Source organism: Microcebus murinus, chromosome 19, assembly GCF_040939455.1.
Source record: "Microcebus murinus isolate Inina chromosome 19, M.murinus_Inina_mat1.0, whole genome shotgun sequence".
Taxonomy (NCBI): domain Eukaryota; kingdom Metazoa; phylum Chordata; class Mammalia; order Primates; family Cheirogaleidae; genus Microcebus; species Microcebus murinus.
This window is the reverse complement of record NC_134122.1, coordinates 12,467,333-12,489,537: the sequence shown is the minus strand read 5'-3', so window position 1 is coordinate 12,489,537 and position 22,205 is coordinate 12,467,333. Positions and strand designations below refer to the sequence as shown.

Genomic DNA, 22,205 nt, shown 5'->3' with positions numbered 1-22,205 from the left:
AGATATTGAAGAAAATATGAGAAAAAAATAAAAAAAGAAAAAGGTTAAAAGAAACTAGATATAACAAATGAAAGCAATGGGTGAAACTTGATTGTTATTTTTAAAATAAAGCTCTATGAGACTATTTTGGGATAATTGGAGAAATCTGAAAATGGCAGGAACATCTTAGTATTAATTCTCTTAGGTGTGATGTTTTCGTGGATACACATGAAGTAAAATGTTCCTATTCTTAGGAGCTGCATGCTGAAGTATTTAGGAATGAAAGGTTACGGTTCCTACAACTTAACTTCAAATGGCAGGTATATATCTATGGAAAACAAATAATCAGACATCCATATCTGTAGGTTCTGCGTCAGCAGGTACAACCAAGCTCAGATAAAAAAAAATTTGAAAAAACAAAAAAACAATGGAGAAAACCCAATACAACAATAAAAAATACAAATAAAAACCAATACAGTCTTAACAACTATTTATATAGCATTTACATTATATTAGGTATTGTAAGTAATCTAGAGACGAGTTAAAGCGTACAGGAGGATGTGCATAAATTATATGCAAATACTGTGCCATTTTATATCAGGAAATTGAGCATCTGTGGATTTTGGTGTTTGTGTGTGGGGTGTCTTGGAACCAATCCCCCGAGAATACCGAGGGACGACTGCATAGCAAAATGCTAACTATGGGACATCCTGTTGAAGAGTAGATGAGTTTCACTGTTAGTACTTTTCTCAAATTTTCTGTAGATCTCAATTTTCTCCAAATAAAAAGCAGAGAAAAAAAAGAAATAAAATTACAATGGAAAAACACTAAAATTAAGACCTGAATAGAATTGCCTAAATCCACATCACAAAGATCTGTGTTTAAGATTTTCCACTGCAGCCCTAGGGATAAAGATAAATTCCTAGAAATAACCTAAATGTTGTTTAAAGAAAAAGATGAATGGAATTTAGTATTCCCTTCCTATGACAGAATAGGAAGAACCACTGCGAGAGAAAGAGAAAGAAAGAGACGGATATGAGCTGGCTATCTCCCAGAAGAAAACTAAGTAGTTAGGAAATAGAATTTAAAAATGAATTTTTACCATATTGTCTTTTATACTTTTTGAATTTTGTGCCACATGAATGCATTTCTTATTTTTAAAAAAACGAAGCTAAAAATGTTTTTGAAAGAATGAGAGTTTTGTATGTACGTGGAGATGGGAAAAGGTACAATATAAAATTAAGTGAAAAAATGAGTTGCCAAACAAGATTATAGTATCATCCCATATGTGTTTTTAAAAATTAGATTTTTTTTCATCATACATTTTTGGAAGTACTCATAAGAAAATGTTAATGGGCTCAAGCCTGCAATCCCAGCACTTTGGGAGGCCGAGGTAGGAGCATCACTTGAGGACAGGAGTTCAAGACTAGCCTGGGCAATAGAGTAAGGCCCTGTCTTCACACACAAAAATATATCTTTTAAGTTAGCTGGGGGGGGGTGGCATACTCTTGTAGTCCCAACAACTTGGGAGGCTGAAGCAAGAGGATCGCTTAAGCCCAGAGGTTTGAGGTTGCAGTGAGCTATGATGATGCCATTGCACTCTAGTCCAGGTAACAGAGCAATACCCTGTCTCCAAAAAACAAAAAAAAAACAAAAAACCAAAAAACAAAGGCAACGCTTTAAGCCCAAGTTGCAGAAGTGGACCAAGACATTCCAGCCATGAGAGACTTATTGACTTCTGCAGGTGGAACAGCGTGGGAAAAGCCAATAAAATATGCAATGGATCCTTTAACATAAAAGGGGAACACACCACAAAGCCAGGAAATGTTCTAGAAAACAAAGTCATATTTACCGTGACATGCTGATTGTCAGAGGTATTATTGCCAAACACAGCCCAATCAGCAATACCAACAGGAAGAAGAAATTAGAATTGGACGCTCTGAACTGCCTGGGGGAGGGTCTGCAGGTGTAGAGAAGACTCAACTAAGGAAGAAAAGGAAAGAAAAAATGAAGACCAGTGAGTGCAGCTTCCATGAGGCGAAATCAGCACATTCAGGCATTACAGTCGGCACATAAATTGGCCTAACCTTTCTAGAGGGTAGTCCAGCCATGCACATCAAAATGGAAAAATGTTTAATCTGGACTCCAACTTTGGGGAATTCATGCTGATGAAATAGAAGGGGAAAATGGGCCAAAACACGTGTTTTCTACTGCAGTCATTAATAACAGGGAGTAAGTGGAAACAACTTAAATAGCTCTCAGTGGGGATCATTGGGTTAAAGTTAAAGGTTAAAATACACCAGGGGGGGCACAGTGGCTCAGGCCTGTAATCCCAGGACTTTGAGGAGGCAGGAGGATCACTTGAGGCCAGGAATTCAAGACCAGCCTGGGCAACATAACAAGACCCTGTCTCTACAAATAATTTTTCAAAAAAATTAGCCAGGTGTGGTGGTGGATCCCTGCAGTCCCAGCTACCTGGGAGGTTGAGGCAGGGGGACTGCTTGAGCCCAGGAGTTTGAGGTTGCTGTGAGCTAGGCTGACACCCAGGCAACAGTGTGATACTGCCTCAAAAAAATTAAAAAAAAAAATACATACTTCCCCTGTGGGAAAGAAGATGTGAAGGTAATATCAAGGGGGGAGGAGGAGAAGAGGATAGTAACAATATCCAATTTCTCAGTATTTTAAAAAGCTGTATTTCTGGGTAGGGGCATCAAGCTTATCTGAATTTAGCAGAAGCCAGAACATTTTGGGGGCAAAAGACATTGAGTACCAGGGACACTCGGCACCCTGCTTTAGGGCAGCCAGCCAGACAGGCCCAGGGTGAGTGGCACAAGTGAGGCTGGTGCCCCAGTGACACATGTCCTCAGCCCATGCTGTCTTTACTCTCATAAACACCGGGAGACTACAAGCTAAGCAATATTTTCTGGAAAGGGGGAAAAAAGTTCCTATGAGCTTTCTTACATCCATCTCTTCTCTGATGATTTCGGCCAATTGAAGTTTCCAAGTGAAAGCATCAGAACACTCTTCAAAGGCCAAAACATCTAGGTAGACAGTTTGGTCCAATTCAAGTCCCTGTTACTGAGGTTAGGCTCTGGAGTGAGATAAACATGGGTTCAAATCCTAGGAGTTATTTATAAGCTGTGTGACCTTGGACCAGTTACTTAACCTCTCTGAACTTCAGTTTCCTAGTTTATAAAATATGGGACCTACTTCACAGGGTGGGTGTAAGCACTGTATGATAATCTATGTAAAGCAGGGCAGAGTGGAGGAACATGGTATTATTATTATCTGCTATTATTGCCATCATGATTATTAACATGATATTATTTTAATCTTTTTAATTCTCAGGGCTTGGCATAATAGGTAATCAATAAATGTTGGGCTTGTTAACAGAGGTTACCTCTGGAAGAAGGGATAGAAATTACCATATACATATCTACATTATTTACATGTTTAATAATGAGCATGTATTGCCTCTATAATAAAGAAAGAAGAACTTAGGTTAGTAAGCCCAGATGAGCCAGTCATCTGCAAGGCCACGTCACCCATTAAGCACTTAGTTCTGGCACAATGTCCAGGGACTGTGAGCTGTTCGAGGGCCTACACAAATCACTGAGACCTGAAAATAAATGCATTGGCTGCAAAATCCGAACAGAAAATTACAAAATAGAAATTAATAAACATTTCGTTAAATGTCACTGCAAGTTAACTATTAGACAATTACATACAAAAGTTTGTATCACAGGATCGAAACAATTCTTAACAAAACTCTCAAAATTATAAAAATGGGGAAAATCCATTAAGAGTCTTTTTCCAGAATAAAAATACATTTTAAACGAGGGACACAATTTTGACACGTCTCACGGGATGTGGGGTGGGCTCCAGACACTTAAGAGCCTTGGAAGGTGGAGAATGGTCCAGGCTACGCCCCCGCCCCGGCGTGTCCTTACCTCTTTCACGTAAAAGATGATAATGAACTTCAAGGTTGCAATGGCAGGAAGAAGGGGTGAGAAAAAGGCTCCGATCCAGCAAATGGTTTGCCCATAAACAATGCCCAGCACATTGTCAGGGATGGCAAACTCCTGCTGCCCCCAGCACTTAATCAGCTTCCACGAGGAACAGTAGGTCACTAGCAGCCTGGAAGCAAACCAGACAATTCCTTACCTGGGCTGCCAGTGTCTGCCACGGCCACAGAACCACATCCACAAAACCAGGGCCATTTCCATGCGCATTGCTCATGGAAGCCGGTTAGCCACATGTCTTACAGAGGCAGACTATAGCGAGCTCTGGAATCATTAAGAGTCCAAGTCTCAGATCCACAACTCAGCGCCCAAATCAATACAGGTTCCTCAACTTCTCTGAGCCCCATTTTTCTCATTGGGAACGTGGAGGGCAGGATTGTAATACAGTCCGCTTCGCAGGGTTGTGGGGAGAATGCATGACAAGGGACGCCTCTGTACCCTGGCACCCTGGCTTGCTGCTTAGCACAAAAAGTACCGTGCATCCACCTAGAACGTGGCTTATGAGGGAGCCTACCACCTAGCAGTGCCACCTCCCAGAGTCCCAGAAGCTTCCTACAGAATCCCAGGACCAGGGGCCCCAAGACGAACACGCACAGTTGTTCACTGCCCCATTGCCATGGATTAGCAAAAATATTATGCTAGCGGCAACCTGAATACCCATCAGCAGGGGCTGGGTTGGTAAAACACAATAAGCCATGGATACAGTGAAACATTATTCAGTCTTTAAAATGCAGGAAGAAGATCCCTGTGTCCTGACATGAAAGTTATTCATGATATGTTGTTTGTAGAGGGGGAAAAAGAAAAAGTAAGCCACAAACTGGTGTGAATGCGCTCTTGATCCCATGCAGGGAGAGGAAGAACGCTTGCAATAGGGCTGCATTTGCTTACACATGTACTTATGTAAATGGGTTTTTATTTTTAAGGACTGTGGATCTACCCACGGAGTAGCATGGCATTGAGGAATTAGGGGATACGGTCAGAAATGAGAACACCCACTGTTCTCCAGACTTCTGTATTTATTTGTATTCTAAATATTTTTAATTTTAAAATAAGTACATATTCATATCATATTTGTACAATTTTTTAAAAGAACAGTTTTTTAATGTTTATTTTTAAGGACTCACTGGCCTGTGCTCTGCCCGGATTATATGTCTGTGCGTGGGGGAAACAGTGGCTATGTGGACAGAGTTTCACATAAGACTCAAGGAGATGCAAGGAATGACAGCAGAAGTGACCACTCAGGAGGGTGACAATGGGTGTGTTTTTGGCTCTGCCCTATGGAGTGTTCTAGGTGCTTTTATCTGCATTCACTGTCTCATTTATCCTCACAGCAAGGTTGTGAGGTGCATTCTGCTACTATCCCCATTCTACAGGTGAGGAGGAAACAGGCACAGAGCTTCAATAACTTGCCCCAGGTCACATGACCAGCAGGGTGCAGGGAGGGAGCTTGAACCCAGATCAGGGAGTCGTGGTGTCTACTGCCACCTGGAGGGTCTACTATGACAGTGCCCAGTGCTGATGGCGGAAGGTCATCCCCAGCACAGCCTCCTGGAATGTGGGGCTATTTCCCCTCTCTCTGCCACCTTTAGACAGGCAACTAATGGACCCTGAGGTTGACAGCCTGGAGCTGTCTACAGGTCACCAGGTGTCGGTGGTTTCCAGGGCTGTGGAGTCATCCAGCACTTTCTGGGGAGCAGCTGCAAGAGGAGTCTCCGGTTTTGTGTGGGAGAGGGTAGGAGTATCAAAGAGGCACCCCCCACACTTACTTTCTGGGAAAATCCACAAAGAGCGTCACAGCCAAGATGATGATGAAGTCGAAGATCATCAGTTTGTACATTTCCTGCCCAACTTGGGTCTCCCAGCACTGCAACCAAAGAGAGCGCGGGAAACTGAGACACCCTACCTGAGGCAGAGAAAGCTCCCAGTCGCCTTGCAATTCCCTTTCCATCTCCAGATCCCGCTGCTCCGGGCATCAGCTGACGTGCCTCTGAGCTGCAGGCCAGACTCTAGTTTCCAAGCCCTTTAAAGTGCCTGGCATGGTGCCCGAGTCTGCTTCAGGCATAGCTGTTCTCTTGACCGTGACCCTGTCCTCCAGAATGACCTGCCCAGCCAGACAGCCACAGCCCCTCAGCTCACCGGGTAGAGTTTCTGGTTGTAGCCGCAGAGTTCACACTCCGTGCCGTTATCACAGGACGTAATCTTAGACCCCAGCGTGAACACCAGCACACAGATGGTGGCCAGCCGCATAAAGACACACCTTCAGGGGGAAAAGAGAGGGGACAGAGGATGGGAACAGGAGGCCTCAGAGCAGGCTGGCCCCTAGGAACTGGGGCTGGGGAATGCAGAAGCTGCCTGTCTTAAAATCAAACCCACACAAGTGGGTTCAGAGTTTGATGAAAAAGCGCTGGAGACGATGGTAGTGATCCTTGTACCACTGAATGCCACTGAATTGTACACTTAAAATGGTTAAACATATGTTATATATATCTTACTGCCATTTTTAAGAAAGATCAGAAAACTAGGAGCTCCTAATGCCATGGTGGTGTAGTGACACCACAGGACATTACTCATTCCTAAAAACAACGAATCGAATCTTTTATGTATCAGCTTTGGGGGACAGCTGATATACTGAGAAGTGAGAAAAAGAATACGCAGAGTATCACGTAGACATGATGCTATTTTTAGAAGAAAACTAAACACGTGCGCACGTTGGCACGGACATCGGGAACCGTGCGGAGAACGCACGCTGGCTGTTCCCATGGATTCAAGGGAGGCGGGCAGAGAGGGCAAGTTGAGGCTGTTTTTTTTTTTTCCTAAAGCTGTTTTTCTATTGTTTGGCTTATCATAAAAAATGACATTAAATAGAAACATTAAAAAAAAGGGGAAAAGCTTAACTCTCAACCATCTGCTCCCTCTCATTACTAAGCCTGCACCACCTGCTGTGACCTCCAGATGGGACACGACAGGAAGGACATCACACCGTTGATGAGGTTTCCACAACTAAAAACTGACATGGAAGCTCATAGAAACGGAATCTGCACAGTAGTTTACAGCAACTATGGGTACGGAAACACAGTCCATAAAAACACACCCCAAGAAAACAGGGAACTAAATCCAGAATAGGAGACATCCTACAGGACAAATGACACAGTTTCTCTCACAAACCAATAGCATAACAAACGGGGAGGGGACATTCTTGCAAGAATAAAAGGGACTTAAGTGACATAACAACCAAATACAGCAGGTGGACCCAGTTTGGATCCTGATTTGAACAAATAAACCACAGAAAGCCATCTGCAATCCCACCAGGGAGACTGACTCACTTTTAGTAGATGTGATCATGGTTATATTTTTTTTAAAAAGGGCCAGGTGTAGTGGCTCACGCCTGTAATCCTAGCACTCTGGGAGGCTAAGGCAGTGGGATAGCTTGAGGTCTGGAGTTCCAGACCAGCCTGAGTAAGAGCAAGATCTCGTCTCTCCTAAAAATAGAAAAAATTAGCCAGGCATGCTGGTATGCACCTAAAGTCTCAGCTACTCAGGAGGCTGAGGCAGGAGGATTGCTTGATTCCAGGAGTTTGAGGTTGCTGTGAGCTAGGCTGATGCCACAGCACCCTAGCCCGGGCAACAGAGTGAGACTCTGTCTCAAAAAAAAAAAAAAAAATTACATAAAAATTAAAAATAAAAAATGATCCTCATCACATAGAGATATACTGAAGTATTTACAGGTGAAATGACTTCTTGCCTGAGATTTGCTTAAAACAATCCAGCAAAAGTGGAGGGGGTAGATGAAACAAGATTAGCAGAATGTTGGGAATGGCTGATGCTAAGTGATGGGCACATGGAAGTTTGTTATACTATTCATTCTGCTTGAAAATTTCCAAAATAAAAAAAATGAAAAAATAAGATGCAAATGTAAACTCAGCCATTTGAGAAGCAGAGTGAAAACTCTCAAGTTCCACACAGTCCCCTCTGGTCCTCTTCATTCATTTGCGTTAGTGCCCTGGACTCTGCCTTGTTCCTGTCATTCACGACAGGTTCAGAGCAACACCTCCTCCTGGGGCCCCAGCCTGTGTCCTCAGCTATCAGTGTTCTAATACATGGACCAAAAAATATAATACTGATGAGCAAACTCCCAAGTCAAAGAGATTTCACTGCATGTATAAACTCTGATTTGTTCAAGGGGGCTGGCCACAGGTTGAGGAGGATTCTTGGCTCAGCGGCAACATGTGCCACAATTGATTAGTAATGTCTGCCACGGGCAAGGGAGTGGACAAACGGTGGTCTGCTTGGCGTGGCGGCCACCCTCGAGTTAGGCATTACCTAAGGATTGTCAGCCGGATCTCAAAGCCTGGGGAATAATCCTCATAGTGGATGATCTTGGCAAAAATCATTGGGGTGATAAAATTGGCCAGTGTGATCACAATAGAAGGTAGGTACAATATCAAAAGGTTCTCTCCAAAAACCATCTTGTCAATCTCCTAGGAAGATTAAGAAAAAACAAACTTACTGGTCAGGAGTACAATAAATTGCAACACGAATTAAACTGAAAAGAACTCAACTACACATGTTTGGCAAGTGAACAAAACATACTCGTCATTCAACATGGCCTGTAAACATAAGCCATCTCCTTCCTTAGGTGTTCAAACAGAGTTATGATACCATGCTGGAAGAAAAATGAGCTTTATTGGATTTATTAAGGTAACATACAAAAAAATTCATATAGTCTGCATAAATGGGCAGTTTAAAGTCTTTTCAAGGAAGTAGTACTGATGGATTTGGAATAGCCATTCTCTCCTTATTTCATAGTAACAGATTATTTAGCCACATATATAGCTACCCAGAATAAAAGGTAAACAGTCTGCCCAGCACTTGGGGAGGCCAAGGCAGGAGGACTGCTTGGGAACTGGAGACCAGCCTGGGTGACATAGTGAGACCTCGTCTCTACAAAAAATTTAAATAATCAGCCTGGTGTGGCAGTGCTGGGTGTGGTGGCATGCACGTGTAATCCCAGCTACTCCGAAGGTTGAGGTGGGAGGATGGCTTGAGCCCAGGAGTTAGAGGCTGCAGTGAGCTATGATCATGCCACTGCACTCCAGCCTGGGTAATAGAGTGAGTGAGACCCCTGTCTCTTAAAAAAGAAAACAAAGGAAATGTCCTGGCCTTCCTTGTAGGTAGGTACAGCCAGCCGTGTGGCTAAATTTTGGCCACAGGGGATATGAGTTTAAGTGCGACCTCCAGGTCATGCCCTTCAAGGGAAGAGATGTGCTCTCCCCGGCCCCTTCACCTCCTTCCCGTTAGCTAGAATGGAGACTGATGGGGAGCTATCCTGTACCACATAGAAGAGTGCCACCCCTGCAGATAGCAGAGCCACCAGATGGCTGGAATCTGGGCCCCTAATGGCTGATTTCACGAAGCAGAGCCACTAGACCAACTTGGATTTTCAAAACCACTGCTATTTTAAGTTAACTGAGGCCCCGGCTAGTAAGTAGAGGTGTCCGGGATAAAACCCAGGCAATCCAGACTAGATTTGAATGTTGTGAATTCCAGGAGCAGTAGGTATCTCCAATACTCTATTTTAGAGGCTTTTTAAAATCTCTCTTAAAAGTGGAAATTGATCACCTCTGATTTTCAGTTCTTGGTCATATTAGCCAAACTTATATCCCCATACATAAAACAGAAATGATGTTGGTATTGACTGCACAGGTTTGCAATGCACTTAGCCTAATGTCCAACCAGGTACAAGTTCAATGGACTCTCGTGGGGTACTCACTTTTTTCATGTGTTCTTGCGAGAAGATAGTTGCTATATAGATGGCATAAAAGCATGCCACCAAAACAGCCAGCACGATACAGTTCAGAAACAGCCTCAAAGAGTAAATGCGAATCGTTTCTTCTGAGGTCCTTTCTGCTATTTTCTGCCGTATTCTTTCTTCCTCCAGATCTGCCTGAGGACCAAAGAAGACTCATCTGTGAGTGCTGGGCATGAAGGAATATTCAGGAATGGAATCTCTGGTTCATTATACCCATCCCGTCCTGTCTTTAAAACTTCCCTTAAATATTCATCTCCCCTGAGATACCTTCCCAGACTAAGCCCAACCCGTTTTTATGTCTACTAACGGCCTAAAACAAGGCAGAACCTCCTATTTGAGTCTGCAGTTGGGCTTTGCAATAAATGTGAAAACAGAACTGTAATATATTCATGGTATTACCTATATATAGTATGAGTCTTTTTTAAAAACAGCAAATAGGTGGGTGTTGTTAATTTTTCTTTTAACTCAATATGGTAGTCTCTGATTTTAAGGGGAAAATTTAATCTGTTCATATTTCATGTAAGAAATAATACATTTGATTTTATTCTTTCCTCCTTTATTCAGTTTTTGATTTACATGGCTCCTCCTCCTTTTCTTTTCTTTCTTTCTTTTTTTTTTTTTTTGAGACAGGGTCTTGCTCTGTTCCCTGGGCTAGAGTGCAGTGGTGTCATCATAGCTCACAGCAACCTCAATCTCCTAGGCTCAAAGTGATCCTACTGCCTCAGCCTCCCAAGTAGCTGGGACTATAGGCATACCACAATGTCCAGCTAGTTTTTCTATTTTTAATAGAGATGGAGTCTTGCTCTTGCTCAGGCTGGTCTTTGAATTCCTGGGCTCAAGCAATCCTCCTGCCTCAGCCTCCTTCTTTTCTTTGATCGGTTGAATGCAGATGCTATTCATTACTCCTTCTCTCCTTATTAATTTGGAAATTTTCTTACACTTCTTCATATACTCTTCACTCCACCCTATCATCATAACATTCTTTCCTTAGTCCCCTAGATGGTTGGTGGGCGGGGGGGCACGATCTCTTCCCAGCCACTGTGTGTCCGCACCTCCCTTCCCAGCCCCAGTTCACCAGCTCCCCTGCTTGGGTTCAAGGTGAACAACCCCAGTAAGTTGCTGGCTGCAAAAAACTCTTGAAAACTACACAGGGGAAACTTGCTAAGCACCAGGGACAGCCCGGCCCCCACCCTAGATACCCTGCAAGCTACAAACTCAGCCTCCCAAGACGGGATCTTGTGCGTGGGGACTCTGCCCAGGGAAAACCCAGCGGCCCTTACCCGGAGCTCGTACCGCAAGCTGCTGTGCTTCAGATCGGCCGTGCTGCGGTTGGTGATGCAGAAGTCCCAGCCCGCAAAGATCTTGTTGCAGTAACTCTGGAAGTGCTCCTCACTCCGAATCAGGTTGATTTTGAACCCCTCCACCGACCTGACCCCAAAACACAATCATCCTTCTTATAAGAACAACAGCAAAATAGAGGCCCATGAATTGGCTTTGTCTAAAATTTTAAAAGTCAGGCTTGGCTGCATGGTCAGCCCATGGTCGAGTTGGATTATTCTACATACACGTGGCAGCTAACCACATATCTTCACTGTGGAAAATCATTTCCTTTCATTCATGTAATAGTGTCTATCACAGCTGGAATAAAATCCAAACCCCTTAATACAGTCTAGAGATCCCGTATACACCAGCTCTGCTATCTCTGCTCCCAGTAACTACACTGGCTTCTCCTTCCTTCCCATAAACACACAAATCCCTGCCTCAGGGCCTTTGCACTTGCTGGTTCGCACCCCAGGGATGGATCTTGTCCTGACTCTCCCCGTGGCTGGTTTCCTTCCATCCTTCAGGTTTCAGCTCAAATATCTCCTCTACGATTTCTACCTCCCCATTGAAAGTTGCAAACCACCCCCCTTCAAGGCAGTTCTTTTTATTTCCTTCACATCAATGACCCTAATCTGAAATTATCTTATTTATCTGTTTACTGTTTGTAGCCCCTTACTCTGACTACATTTTAAATTCCTTGAGGGCAGGTACCCTGGCTGTCTTGCCGTCTTTATATACAGAATGCCTAGGCTGTACTATGGCCAACATGCCACTGATGGATACACGAATGAATAGATGACTTAGATAGTAAATTAAATGAATATTTAGTGAGCACCTGTTTAGGCCAAGTACAACTCTGTTGCACATTTCATAATTTTTATTCATTCAAATGCTTTCATGGAAAAAACACCCTGGCACTTGATAAAAAAACACCAAATGCCACACACAGTCCTCTGTAGATGAAACACTGTATTTTTAGGATTTGCTAGTGAGGAGTGGAGACAACAGAATCGGAAAGAATTATTGTGATCAGTCATTTGGCCAGAAGGTCACAACAAAGATTTTAAATCAGAACCACCTGGGGTGTTTTCCCAAAATGCAGATTACCAAAATGGTCTTGTACTCAGAGACTTTCAATTCAGTAGGTCTCTTGTGGGGTCCAGAAATAAGCCATTTTATAAAGCTCATGGTGGTCCATCCCAGTTGAAAACCTCTGATTTATTGATTTATTTTTGAGATCGAGGCTGAAGTGCAGTGATGTGATCACAGCTCACTGCAGCCTCAAACTCCTGGGCTCAAGCTATCCTCCTGCCTCAGCCTCCTAAGTAGCTGAGACACCAGGCGTGCACCACACACCCAGCTAATTTTTAATTTTTTTGTAAAGATGGAGGGTCTCGAACTCTTGATCTCTAGTGATCCTCCTGCCTCAGCCTCCCAAAGTGCTGGCATTATAGGCACGAGCCACCGTGCCCAGCTGAAAATCTCTGATTTAGACCAAACCTGTTTTACGGATAAGGAAGCTAAGATCCAAAGAAGGGAATATTATTTCCCTAGATCCAGAGATTTAGGTGGCAGAGCTGGTGGTGCTAATTTGATGAGGATGATGATTTAAATGTTATAAATGTCTACAAGGTGCTAGGCACAGTGCTAAGGTCTTCACATGCCTTGTTTCTGTTAATCCTCCCGTTAACCCTTCCAGGTGTGTACATTTCACAGGTGAGGAAAATGAGGCTCAAAAAGGTAAAGTGACATTCAAGCCTTGGTCTCTGAACTCCAAAGCCCATGCTCTTTGCCACTCTGGGGCACTCCCTCATTGCGGGGCCAGGGCAGGCCTTTCCCTCGTCACAGCACACCCAGCCTTCCCTCCGCCACCTTCCTCAGGAAGCGGTCGAGGACATGAGGCTGTTGAGCTTGAGCGAGATCAAAGCATCCTCACTGTTCAGCTAAGAAACCTTATTCATTCTTCAGGGACCCTTCCAAGGCCCTGGCAGCCTCCAGCAATGTGTTCATATGGACTTGTTGGTTTGTTTTATAATTTACAAAAGATATTTTCACATTCTTTGCCTTAAAGATGGCCCCTCCAAATGGATGGGAACTATAGGATGCCCTATTTCCCACCACTGAAGGTAGCTGCCACTATATAAAAGAATCAAAGACAAGGGAGCCTTTGCATTCAATATTGTTCCTAAGCCATAGCTCCATCCTTGCCCTTAGCGTAATTTGAGTTTCCTCCCTTCCTTGTTTCTCTGAGCCACTCAATGCCCCCTTGCCCCAGTTCACCAGAGTTGGATTTCTGCCACCTACAACCCAATAGAGACCCAGTTAACATACACACCAAAGCAAAGACAGGGCGTGTGCAGGTGCTGGTAGGACTGCCAGAGGTGTTCAATAATGACCGAGTGAAGAACTCCAGGCTGCCACTCCAGCTCCCAAATCCTGACTTCCATTTCCTCCAGGTGTCCTCAGCTGACAACATACTCAGAAACCTTTCCCCACAAAGCCCACCCTTGGACTCCACTGTCCTCTGGGCAAAGGTCCCCAGAGCTCAGAGCTCACGGACTCCAGCCCTCAAGGGCAATTCAGAGAAAACAAGATAAAGCTTTACCTTTTCACTATCCAAAGAAGGCTCAGGGCCAGGTAGGCAATCGTGCTTAACAAGTAAGCCAGGGGAAGATCATAGGTGAAGTTCTGAAATTTCACCCCGTCAATGGTGTAATGTCCATAAAAGAGGCTGGTCCCCTCCAAGAAACCCTGAAACAAAGCCAAGGGCATGAGGTCAGACTTCTCAGCTCACTGCAGGACACCAGAAGGGTAGTCTCTGCCTCAAGGAACTGATATTCCAGTGTCCTCATTTCATCCCCAAATCCCCAGAGACTGGACTAGCACCAGAGGTATACAGGGTACTCTGTTATTGTTTGGGAAATAAAGCACTGTGAAACCTTAGCACTGAAAATGCACAACTAACAACTGAAATTAAGAACAAAATTCCATGTGCCATAGCATCAAAAAGAATAAAACACTTAGGAGTGAATTTAACAGAAGAAGTACAAATCTTATACCCTGAAAGCTATAAAACATTGTGGAAAAAAATTAAAGAAGATAGCAACACGTGGGAAAACATCCCATTACAGGTCGGTACAGGCTCACGCCTGTAATACTAGCACTCTGGGAGGCTTAGATGGGAGGATCGCTTCAGGTCAGGAGTTCGAGACCAGCCTAAGAGAGAGTAAGAGCCTGTTTTAAATAAATAAATAAATAAATGAATAAATAAAATAAAATAAACAGGCCTTTTAGAGACAGAAAGTAGATTAACAGGTGCTTAGTGCTGGTTAGGGAGACCAGGAAGTAACAGCTAAACAATACGGGGTTTCTTTCAGAGGCGATGAAAAGGTTCTAAAATCCACTGTGGGGATTGCTGCACCACTCTGAATATCCTAAAAACCATTATATTGTACATTTTAAAGGGGTGAATTGTATGGTATGTATGTGAATTATATCTCAATACGGCTGTAATTAAAAACAATACAAAGGTGCCCTTTGTGAAAACTAGCAGAGAAAAATCTCTGACTTCTTATGGTGGGGAATGCTTGGACATCTCCTTGGACAGCAGGAAAAGTCCGGAAGAGTGAAGAAGAGAACAGAGGTAGGGAGCAGAAACAGTGTCTCAGTGATACACAGATGTGCCCTATGGCATTGTTTATAAAGGGAGGAAATGGAAGTAACCGGAATGCCCATCAGTAGGGGACTAGCTAGACCTTGAAAAACCCTTATCATGCAATATTAAGCAAGACCACGTGAGCCCATAGAGAAAGGTCTGGTGGGCTGTGAACCACGGTGTCAGGGGTTTGCTGACCTCTGGGGAAGGGCATGTTCACATTTCACTCTAATGAATTCTATATTTTGCATGACAGCCATGTATTCTTATCTTATTTGAGTAATTAAGTAAATTGTTTAATAGAGAAGAAAAAATAGAAACACAAGACTACATATTCTCTTTAACTCCCCTAAAATCTGGACACAGGCCATAAAAACTTGTCCAACAAGATGAAACCTGTTTATATTGCCCCAGGTCGGTATCAGAGTTATCACCCATCCTTCCCTCAAAATAATGGAACATTGCGGGACAAAGGGCCACTGGGCGTGGAAAATAAGTCCCCCAGTTTGATAATGAGTTTGGCTCAATTGTTTTAAAAAGATAAGTCCCTGTTTCATCTCTCTGGCCCTCTTTCACATGGGTCTATTTCAATTTAAATTAATAACAATAAAATTAAATTAAAAGTCAGCTTCTCAGCCATATCCGCCACATTTCAAATGCTCGGGAATTAGTGGCCTTTTGCATTATACAGCACAGATCCACAACATTCTTCAGAACGTCGCAGAAAGTTCTTTTGGACAGGGCTGTTTTACGTCATGCTTACTTTATGGAATATTTATGATCAAGTACAAGTAAGTCCCCTATAAAATCCTTCTTATGAGGAAGGAGGTCATGATGTGCGAAGATTCACAAACAAAAACTTCTCTTGTAGGATGTAATCTAAAGAAAGGAGGCTAGCAGCAGCTCTGGGATCTGATTCCAGTTTTGAGTAGCAGCGTGACCTTGGGTGAGTCACTGAATTTCTTTTCTCATTTGAATAGTCGACATTTCCATAGCTTCCATTTTTATCATTTGCATAGTGTATATTTGCATAGCTTTCATTTTCTCATTTGCAGAGTGGACACTTGAACACCTACCCAACAATCCCTCTGAATTTTTTTTTTTTGCAGAAAACATGAGCTCAGAGATGTAAATGCACTCTTTCCAAATCAAACGCCATGGACAAGTTCAGGGCTTTCTACCTATTATTCAGAAAAGTGGAAGCTCAATGACATGGCATTTTAATATCAGTCACTTTCAGAAAGATACTTCTATTATCTGTATTTCATAAATATCTACAGCAGTGGTTCTCAACTAGGGGCGATTCCGTCCTCCAGGGAGCATGTGGCAATGTCTGGAAACATTTTTGGTTGTCACAACCGGCAGGGGGTGTGCCACTGGCATCTAGTGGGTACAGAGTAGGGATGCTGCCTGACATCCCACAAGCACAGGACAGCCCCCACAACACAGAATTATCTGACCCCAAATATCAATAGTGTCAAGGTTGAGAAACCCTGTTCTAGAAGGCAGAGACGGCCATCTTTCATAGCCGCAATCTTACTTGCTGAAAAAAGTGGGATGAAAAAATTGAAACATACCCACAAAATCATTTTTTAAGATGATGATAAAAAACCTTTCAGAACTACTAGAAGACCACTGAAATTAATTCCATTTTAGAGCATGGGGTGTTAACCTGGGACTCACAGACTTTTAAGGGATTTCAGGGAATCTGCATATGCCTGTGTAAATGGTGTACGTGTGTACGTGTGAGTCTGTGCATTATGCGTGTTTCTGTGTGTAATTTCTGAGGAGTGGAGACAGCTTTCAACCATGTAGTCTAGCACCCCAAAATGTTGAGATTTTTCAGGATCAGAGCAATTAGATAAATTCTATCCAGGTTCATTTTCACTGCAACTTTGTTCTGTGGGGGAACTCTATAAATATTTCGCTGCAGGTCAGTATGAAGATGGCAAGGACTGGGAAAAGGCCAATGGCTGGAAGTGACAAAGCATGTTTCCTGTCATGCTAGCATGGGTGGGTGGACATTGTCCTTGCTGATGAGATAACCACAAATCCTACTTCTTTTACTGGTCAACACCTGTGTTTGGCTCTCACTGCGGAATCAGAAACTGATCTTTAAATCAACCAATTTTCAGCATATGGAGGGTCCAAAGGATCGTGTTAAATACTTACAGTGCCGGAAAGCAAGTCTATGATGTAACTGTAAAAGTAAATGAGCCCAGAGCTACTTATTGGATATGCTGTACATTGTATATCTGCAAAAAACAAAAACAAGGACATTGGTAGACATAGTTTTACAGTCTTTGTAACTTGTCTGGTTATCACAATTTGTGTATTTAAGCAAGTACAGTCATGCATTGCTTAACAATGGGGACTCATTCTACAAAATGGTGTAGTTACATGATTTTAGCATTGTGCGGACATCAGAGAGTGTGCTCACACCATGATGTACACTATGTAGTACGTTAGATGATATATAGCGTACTACAAACCGAGGCTATATGGTATATAGCCTATTGCTCCTGGGCTCCAAACCTGGACAGCATATTAGTGCACTGAATACTATAGGCAAATGCAACATGATAGTACATATTTGTGTAGCCAACCATAGAAAGGTATGGTAAAAATACAGTATTATAATCTTATAGGTCTACTGTTGCATATGTGGTCTGTTGTTGAATGAAACAACATTATATGGTGCATGATTGTGTGTGTGTGTATATATATATATATATATGTATTTAGATATGTCATATACATTTGCATATGGATGTGTTTATTTTTAATTTTCTATGTGTAGTCCAAACCCCACTATGTCAAATACAGTAGCATTTCCTTCTGTTTTTAGTATTTCCTTCACTATTCTCCCTAAACATTTGGGGATATATGCCTTTTCTATACATTTTGTGCATGGATCCATATATAAAACATATTTTCTGCTCGTGTGTGTTTTGTGATTTTGGGTTCATGTTTGTGGATATGTGATTGATATGATTATTATCCCATTTTAAGTATATCTAATATAGAAAGATTTCTATGTATGTGTAAATGTATAGTTTTATTTTAAAAAATACATATATTTACATATGTATAATTATCCAGTACATTTTTTGAACACCAGTTTTAGTGGCATTATCTTATGCTCAAACAACTCACTTCCTATCTGTATCAGACAGCTATGGCTGTGTAACAAACAACTTCATAGTCTGTTACTTAAAGCCCAAACATCTATGTTCTCATGCATGTGTTTATGGTTCAAGTTTATTCAGCTGATGTAGGCTGAGCAACAGTGGACTCCAGATTTCTAGCTGAGCTCCTCTTCCTAAGCAGTTGAGATCTGTTCTGTGTGACTTCATTCTGGTACCCCGGCTAAAGAGGAAATGGTCCCTGGGGAATGTTCTTCTCATGGCAGATCACAGGGGCAAAATCGGGCAAGCCAACCTCACAAGGAGATTCCAAGCTAACACTTCACTAGACAAAACCAGTCTCATGGCCAAGCTCAATACCAATGCGGCAGGAAATAGTCTCTACCTGCAGTGGAAGGCCCTGCAAAGTCACAAGTACAGGGGAGGGACAAATTGGGAAAAATAACCCAATCTACCACCCCTTCCCTGGGCCTTACTTTCCTCTTTGTTAAAATAAGGGAGTTGAACCAGTTCTTCCAAGGGCATTTTCAGCTCAGCTCTGTTATAATTCTAACATGCAAAACTCTTCCCATTGAAACACTTGGGAACACCAGATGATCTGACTTGTGTTGAGAATTCAATAAGAAAACGCAAGTTTAGCACTTACTGTAATGTCTGGCACATGACTGATGTTGAATGAATGGTGCCTTTGAGCATCACACTTTATCAGAGATAAAAATCTTGAAATAAAGTCAGTAGGCTAGACCGTTATGTTTGTTAAGTAGTCTACTTTCCTACCCTGCATTGGTCCTCCCAAACGCCCTGATGCACTCTGCAGTGGCCAAGTGACTTGCATTGGCCTATGAGATGTGGCAGAAATGCTGTGTGTTATCTCCAGGCAGAAGCTTCAGGAGCTAGCACAGATTTGTCCTTGCTACTATGACTATCAGTGGTCCAGAGAGAGGTTGCTCCATCAGCTTGGGCTCCAGAGTGAAGACCACCAAGCCACAATGGACATAGGCTATGATTGAGAAATAAACCTTTGTGGTTATTAGGCACTGAGTGTGATGGGGTCATTTGTTTCTGCAGCCTAACCTAGCCCATCCTGACTAATACAGTCACCCGAGACTTAGAATAAAGATTCCTAGCACAGGAAGCATTATAGAGAGGTACATAGCAACAAGAACACGCTTCATAGTAGACCAGGCCTTGGACTCACCCATGTCTTTGAGTGGAATGAGCACAAAGCTACTGTTGGTGATCTTGTATTTGGTAAGTAAGACTGGGAGCAAAACCAGCATGAAGATGATCAGAAATATCACCAAATTCAGCAACACCAGGAACCGCAAGAAGGAGAAATAGGACTGAATCCCAGTGCCAAATTTCCCTGGAAAAAAGAAATTCAGACATCATTCACCAGAACTATTGACCCACTACATGTCTTAGATTCAGTGAGCCACAGAGAGCTGAAGCCAGAGGAATCTTGGTGGGAGATGGGAGGAAGAAACATTTTATTTTTTCCTACCATTGGCTTGAAGCCTTTACTTCCTAGTGGTTTAACTTTTCATGTCTGGTGAAGCCGATGAACCTCATCTCAGGATAATGTTTTTAAAGGCATCAAATACAAATAGGCATAGAGTTATCATCATATTAAAAACCGTATTTGTGATAGAATAACATATGAACATCTTCGCTGGTACAACAACAAATAACATCTAGTGGCAAGTCTAATAATGACCTTCCTAATACATTTCAAAGCAGTGGTGTGCGTAAATGGTATTCTAAGATAACTACAACAGCCGGAAAGGACAGGAAAACATCCATGATTTTTTCTGGTGATGAAGGACATGGGTTCTACTAAGCCTACCCATGGTCTGTGGCTCACGTTCATCACGGCAGGAAAGGAAATGCTGGATTTCAGCTAGTGCTTAGTGAAAACGAAGCCGTGCTTTCCCCCCAGGGACAGAGACTTCCGAGGAGACTTCAGAGGAGACTGCACAGAATTCGGGGTGCCGTACCTTCTATGCTGCGAATGTCCTGCCGCCACAGCTCCAGGTGGGTCGTCATCTCACGCCCCTTCTCCAGGAACCTCTTCCAAGACTTGCTGCTGTACCGTTTCCACTGGTCCCACTCGGATAGATACTTCATCTGGGTCTCCTGAATGTCCCTGCATTAAAAACATGATCACCACGATGACAACAGGCAACAGCATGGTGGCACCTCTGCATCCAGTAAAACCCCAGCTGGGAGGATGGGAAAAAACCGGAGCCCTCCCACATTGCTGTTGGGAATGTGAAACAGCACAGCCACCGTGGAAACCAGTTGGGCAGTTCCTCAAAACGTTAAACATAGAACTGCCATAGGCCCCTGCAATTCCACTGAGAAGTACATGCTCAAAGGAACTGCAAACAGGGTTCTCAAATACAAACTTGCCATGAATGTCCATAGCGGCACTATTCCCCATAGCCAAAAGGTAGGAGCAACCCAAATGTCCACTGATGGATGAGAGATTAAAAAAAAAAAAAAATGTGGTGTATCCACACCATGCAGTATTCTTCAGCCTTAAAAGGGAATGAAGTACTGATCCCTGCTACAACACAGACGAACCTTGGAAACATTATGCTAAGTGAAAGAAGCCAGACACAAAGGTCACGTATTGTATGATTCCCCTTATTTGAAATGTCCAGAATAGGCAAATCTATAGAGACAGACAGTACGGTAGGTTACTGGCTGCCCGGGGCTGAGGGGCGGCAGAAACAGAGAGGGGCTGTTTAATGGGTACAAAGTCTCCAGTGAAGGTGATAAAACATTTCCGGATCTGGGTGGTGGAGACAGTTGCACAACCTTGTCAATGTACTTAATGCCACTGAACTGTACGCTTTCAAATGATTAAAATTGTAAATTTTATGGGTGTTTCACCACAACTAACAAAAATTAAAAAAAAAAACAACAAAAAACGCCAGGTGCAGTGGCTCACACCTGTAATCCTATCACTCTGGGAGGCCAAGGCAGGAGGATCACTTGAGCCCAGGAGCTCCAGACCAGCCCAAGCCAAGAGTGAGACTCTGTCTCTACTAAAAATAGAATAATTAGCTAAGCGTGGTGGTGCGCACCTACGGTCCCAGCTACTCAGGAGGCTGAGGCAGGAGGATCGCTTGAGCTCAGGAGTTTGAGGTTGCTGTGAGCTATGCTGACGCCACAGCACTCCAGCCTGGGCGACAGAGCAAAACTCTGTCTCAAAAAAAAAAAAAAAAAAAAAAAAATTAAATAAAAAAGAAGTGTATTTTAATTTTATGGCTCATCATTATTTACAGACTAAAAAGCACATTCTTTGGGCTAGAAAGAAAAGGTGCCAGGGCCTAGGGTGAGAGGGAACGTGAGGAATTTGGGGAAAGCCAAGCATCCAGTAAGGCTGGAGCACTGAGTGAGTGTGGGGCGTGTGGACTGCCCTACCTTCTCCTGCACGCAGAAGGGGGTCCACCGCACCCCATGGCATGGCCCTGCCCGCCCTCCATAGCACATGGCACATGCCTCCTCCCTCTCCCCAGTCTGTCCTCCCCCAGCAGACAGGGAGCTCTTGTCAAAGGAGGGGCTTCGAACCTTCCATTCAAACAAGCCTCTCTGTGCTGTGCCTCAGTTTCCTTATCTGTAAACTGGGCTTAATAAAGTACCCTTAGACCAGTGGTTCTCAACTGGGGGTGATTTTGCTCCCTACGCCCTTGCCAGGGGACATCAGGTGATGTCTGGGGACATTTTTGATTGTCACAGCTGGGGAGAGGGGAATCTGGCATCTAATAGGCAGAGGCCAGGGATGCTGGTAAACACCCTACGGTGCACAGACAGCCTCCCCTACAAGGAACTATCTAGCCCCAAATGTCAACAGCAGTAGTGCCAAGGTTTAAAAACCCTGCCTCAGAGGGCAGATAAGGAGATTAAAGGAAAGAAAGAACTTGGAATAACACCCGGCTGGATGTCAGTGCTCAACAACCGTTAGCCACGAGGATTAACACCCTTGTGTCCTTTTCTTTGCCAAGTTCCAGGGATGAGCTGGTAAACCAGGTAGACGTGGCCCCTGCTCTCGTGAGTCTCCTAGTATCCTTTATCCAACTAGCTTGGAAGCCCCTTGATAGAAGAGAATGTGCCTCCCCTTTGGGAGTGGAAAAATTTGGTGTAGAGCAGTAGTGGTATTTTATAAGGATTCCAAATCTGAATCTGAAAGAGTGGGAAATGAAATACATTCATAAAGTCTTACTTTATTCACATATCTCTTGAGAATACAAATCTCCCACTGA

General features: G+C 43.3%; 1 protein-coding gene across 2 annotated transcripts in view; it reads right to left on the bottom strand.

Annotated features, from left to right (window-relative positions):
- The window catches only part of TMC7 (transmembrane channel like 7), a 41,342-nt gene that overhangs the window by 4,845 nt on the left and 14,292 nt on the right, over window positions 1–22,205 (bottom strand). For both annotated transcript variants that reach the window (XM_012736055.3, XM_075995138.1), the window contains exons 4-14: window positions 19,932–20,080; window positions 19,133–19,300; window positions 16,961–17,043; window positions 13,739–13,884; window positions 11,091–11,238; window positions 9,772–9,945; window positions 8,322–8,479; window positions 6,138–6,258; window positions 5,768–5,865; window positions 3,930–4,116; window positions 1,832–1,962 (exon numbers count right to left, since the gene is read on the bottom strand). In XM_012736055.3, coding sequence (XP_012591509.1) covers window positions 1,832–1,962; window positions 3,930–4,116; window positions 5,768–5,865; window positions 6,138–6,258; window positions 8,322–8,479; window positions 9,772–9,945; window positions 11,091–11,238; window positions 13,739–13,884; window positions 16,961–17,043; window positions 19,133–19,300; window positions 19,932–20,080 — 1,563 coding nt within the window. The remainder of the gene's footprint in view (window positions 1–1,831; window positions 1,963–3,929; window positions 4,117–5,767; window positions 5,866–6,137; window positions 6,259–8,321; window positions 8,480–9,771; window positions 9,946–11,090; window positions 11,239–13,738; window positions 13,885–16,960; window positions 17,044–19,132; window positions 19,301–19,931; window positions 20,081–22,205) is intronic.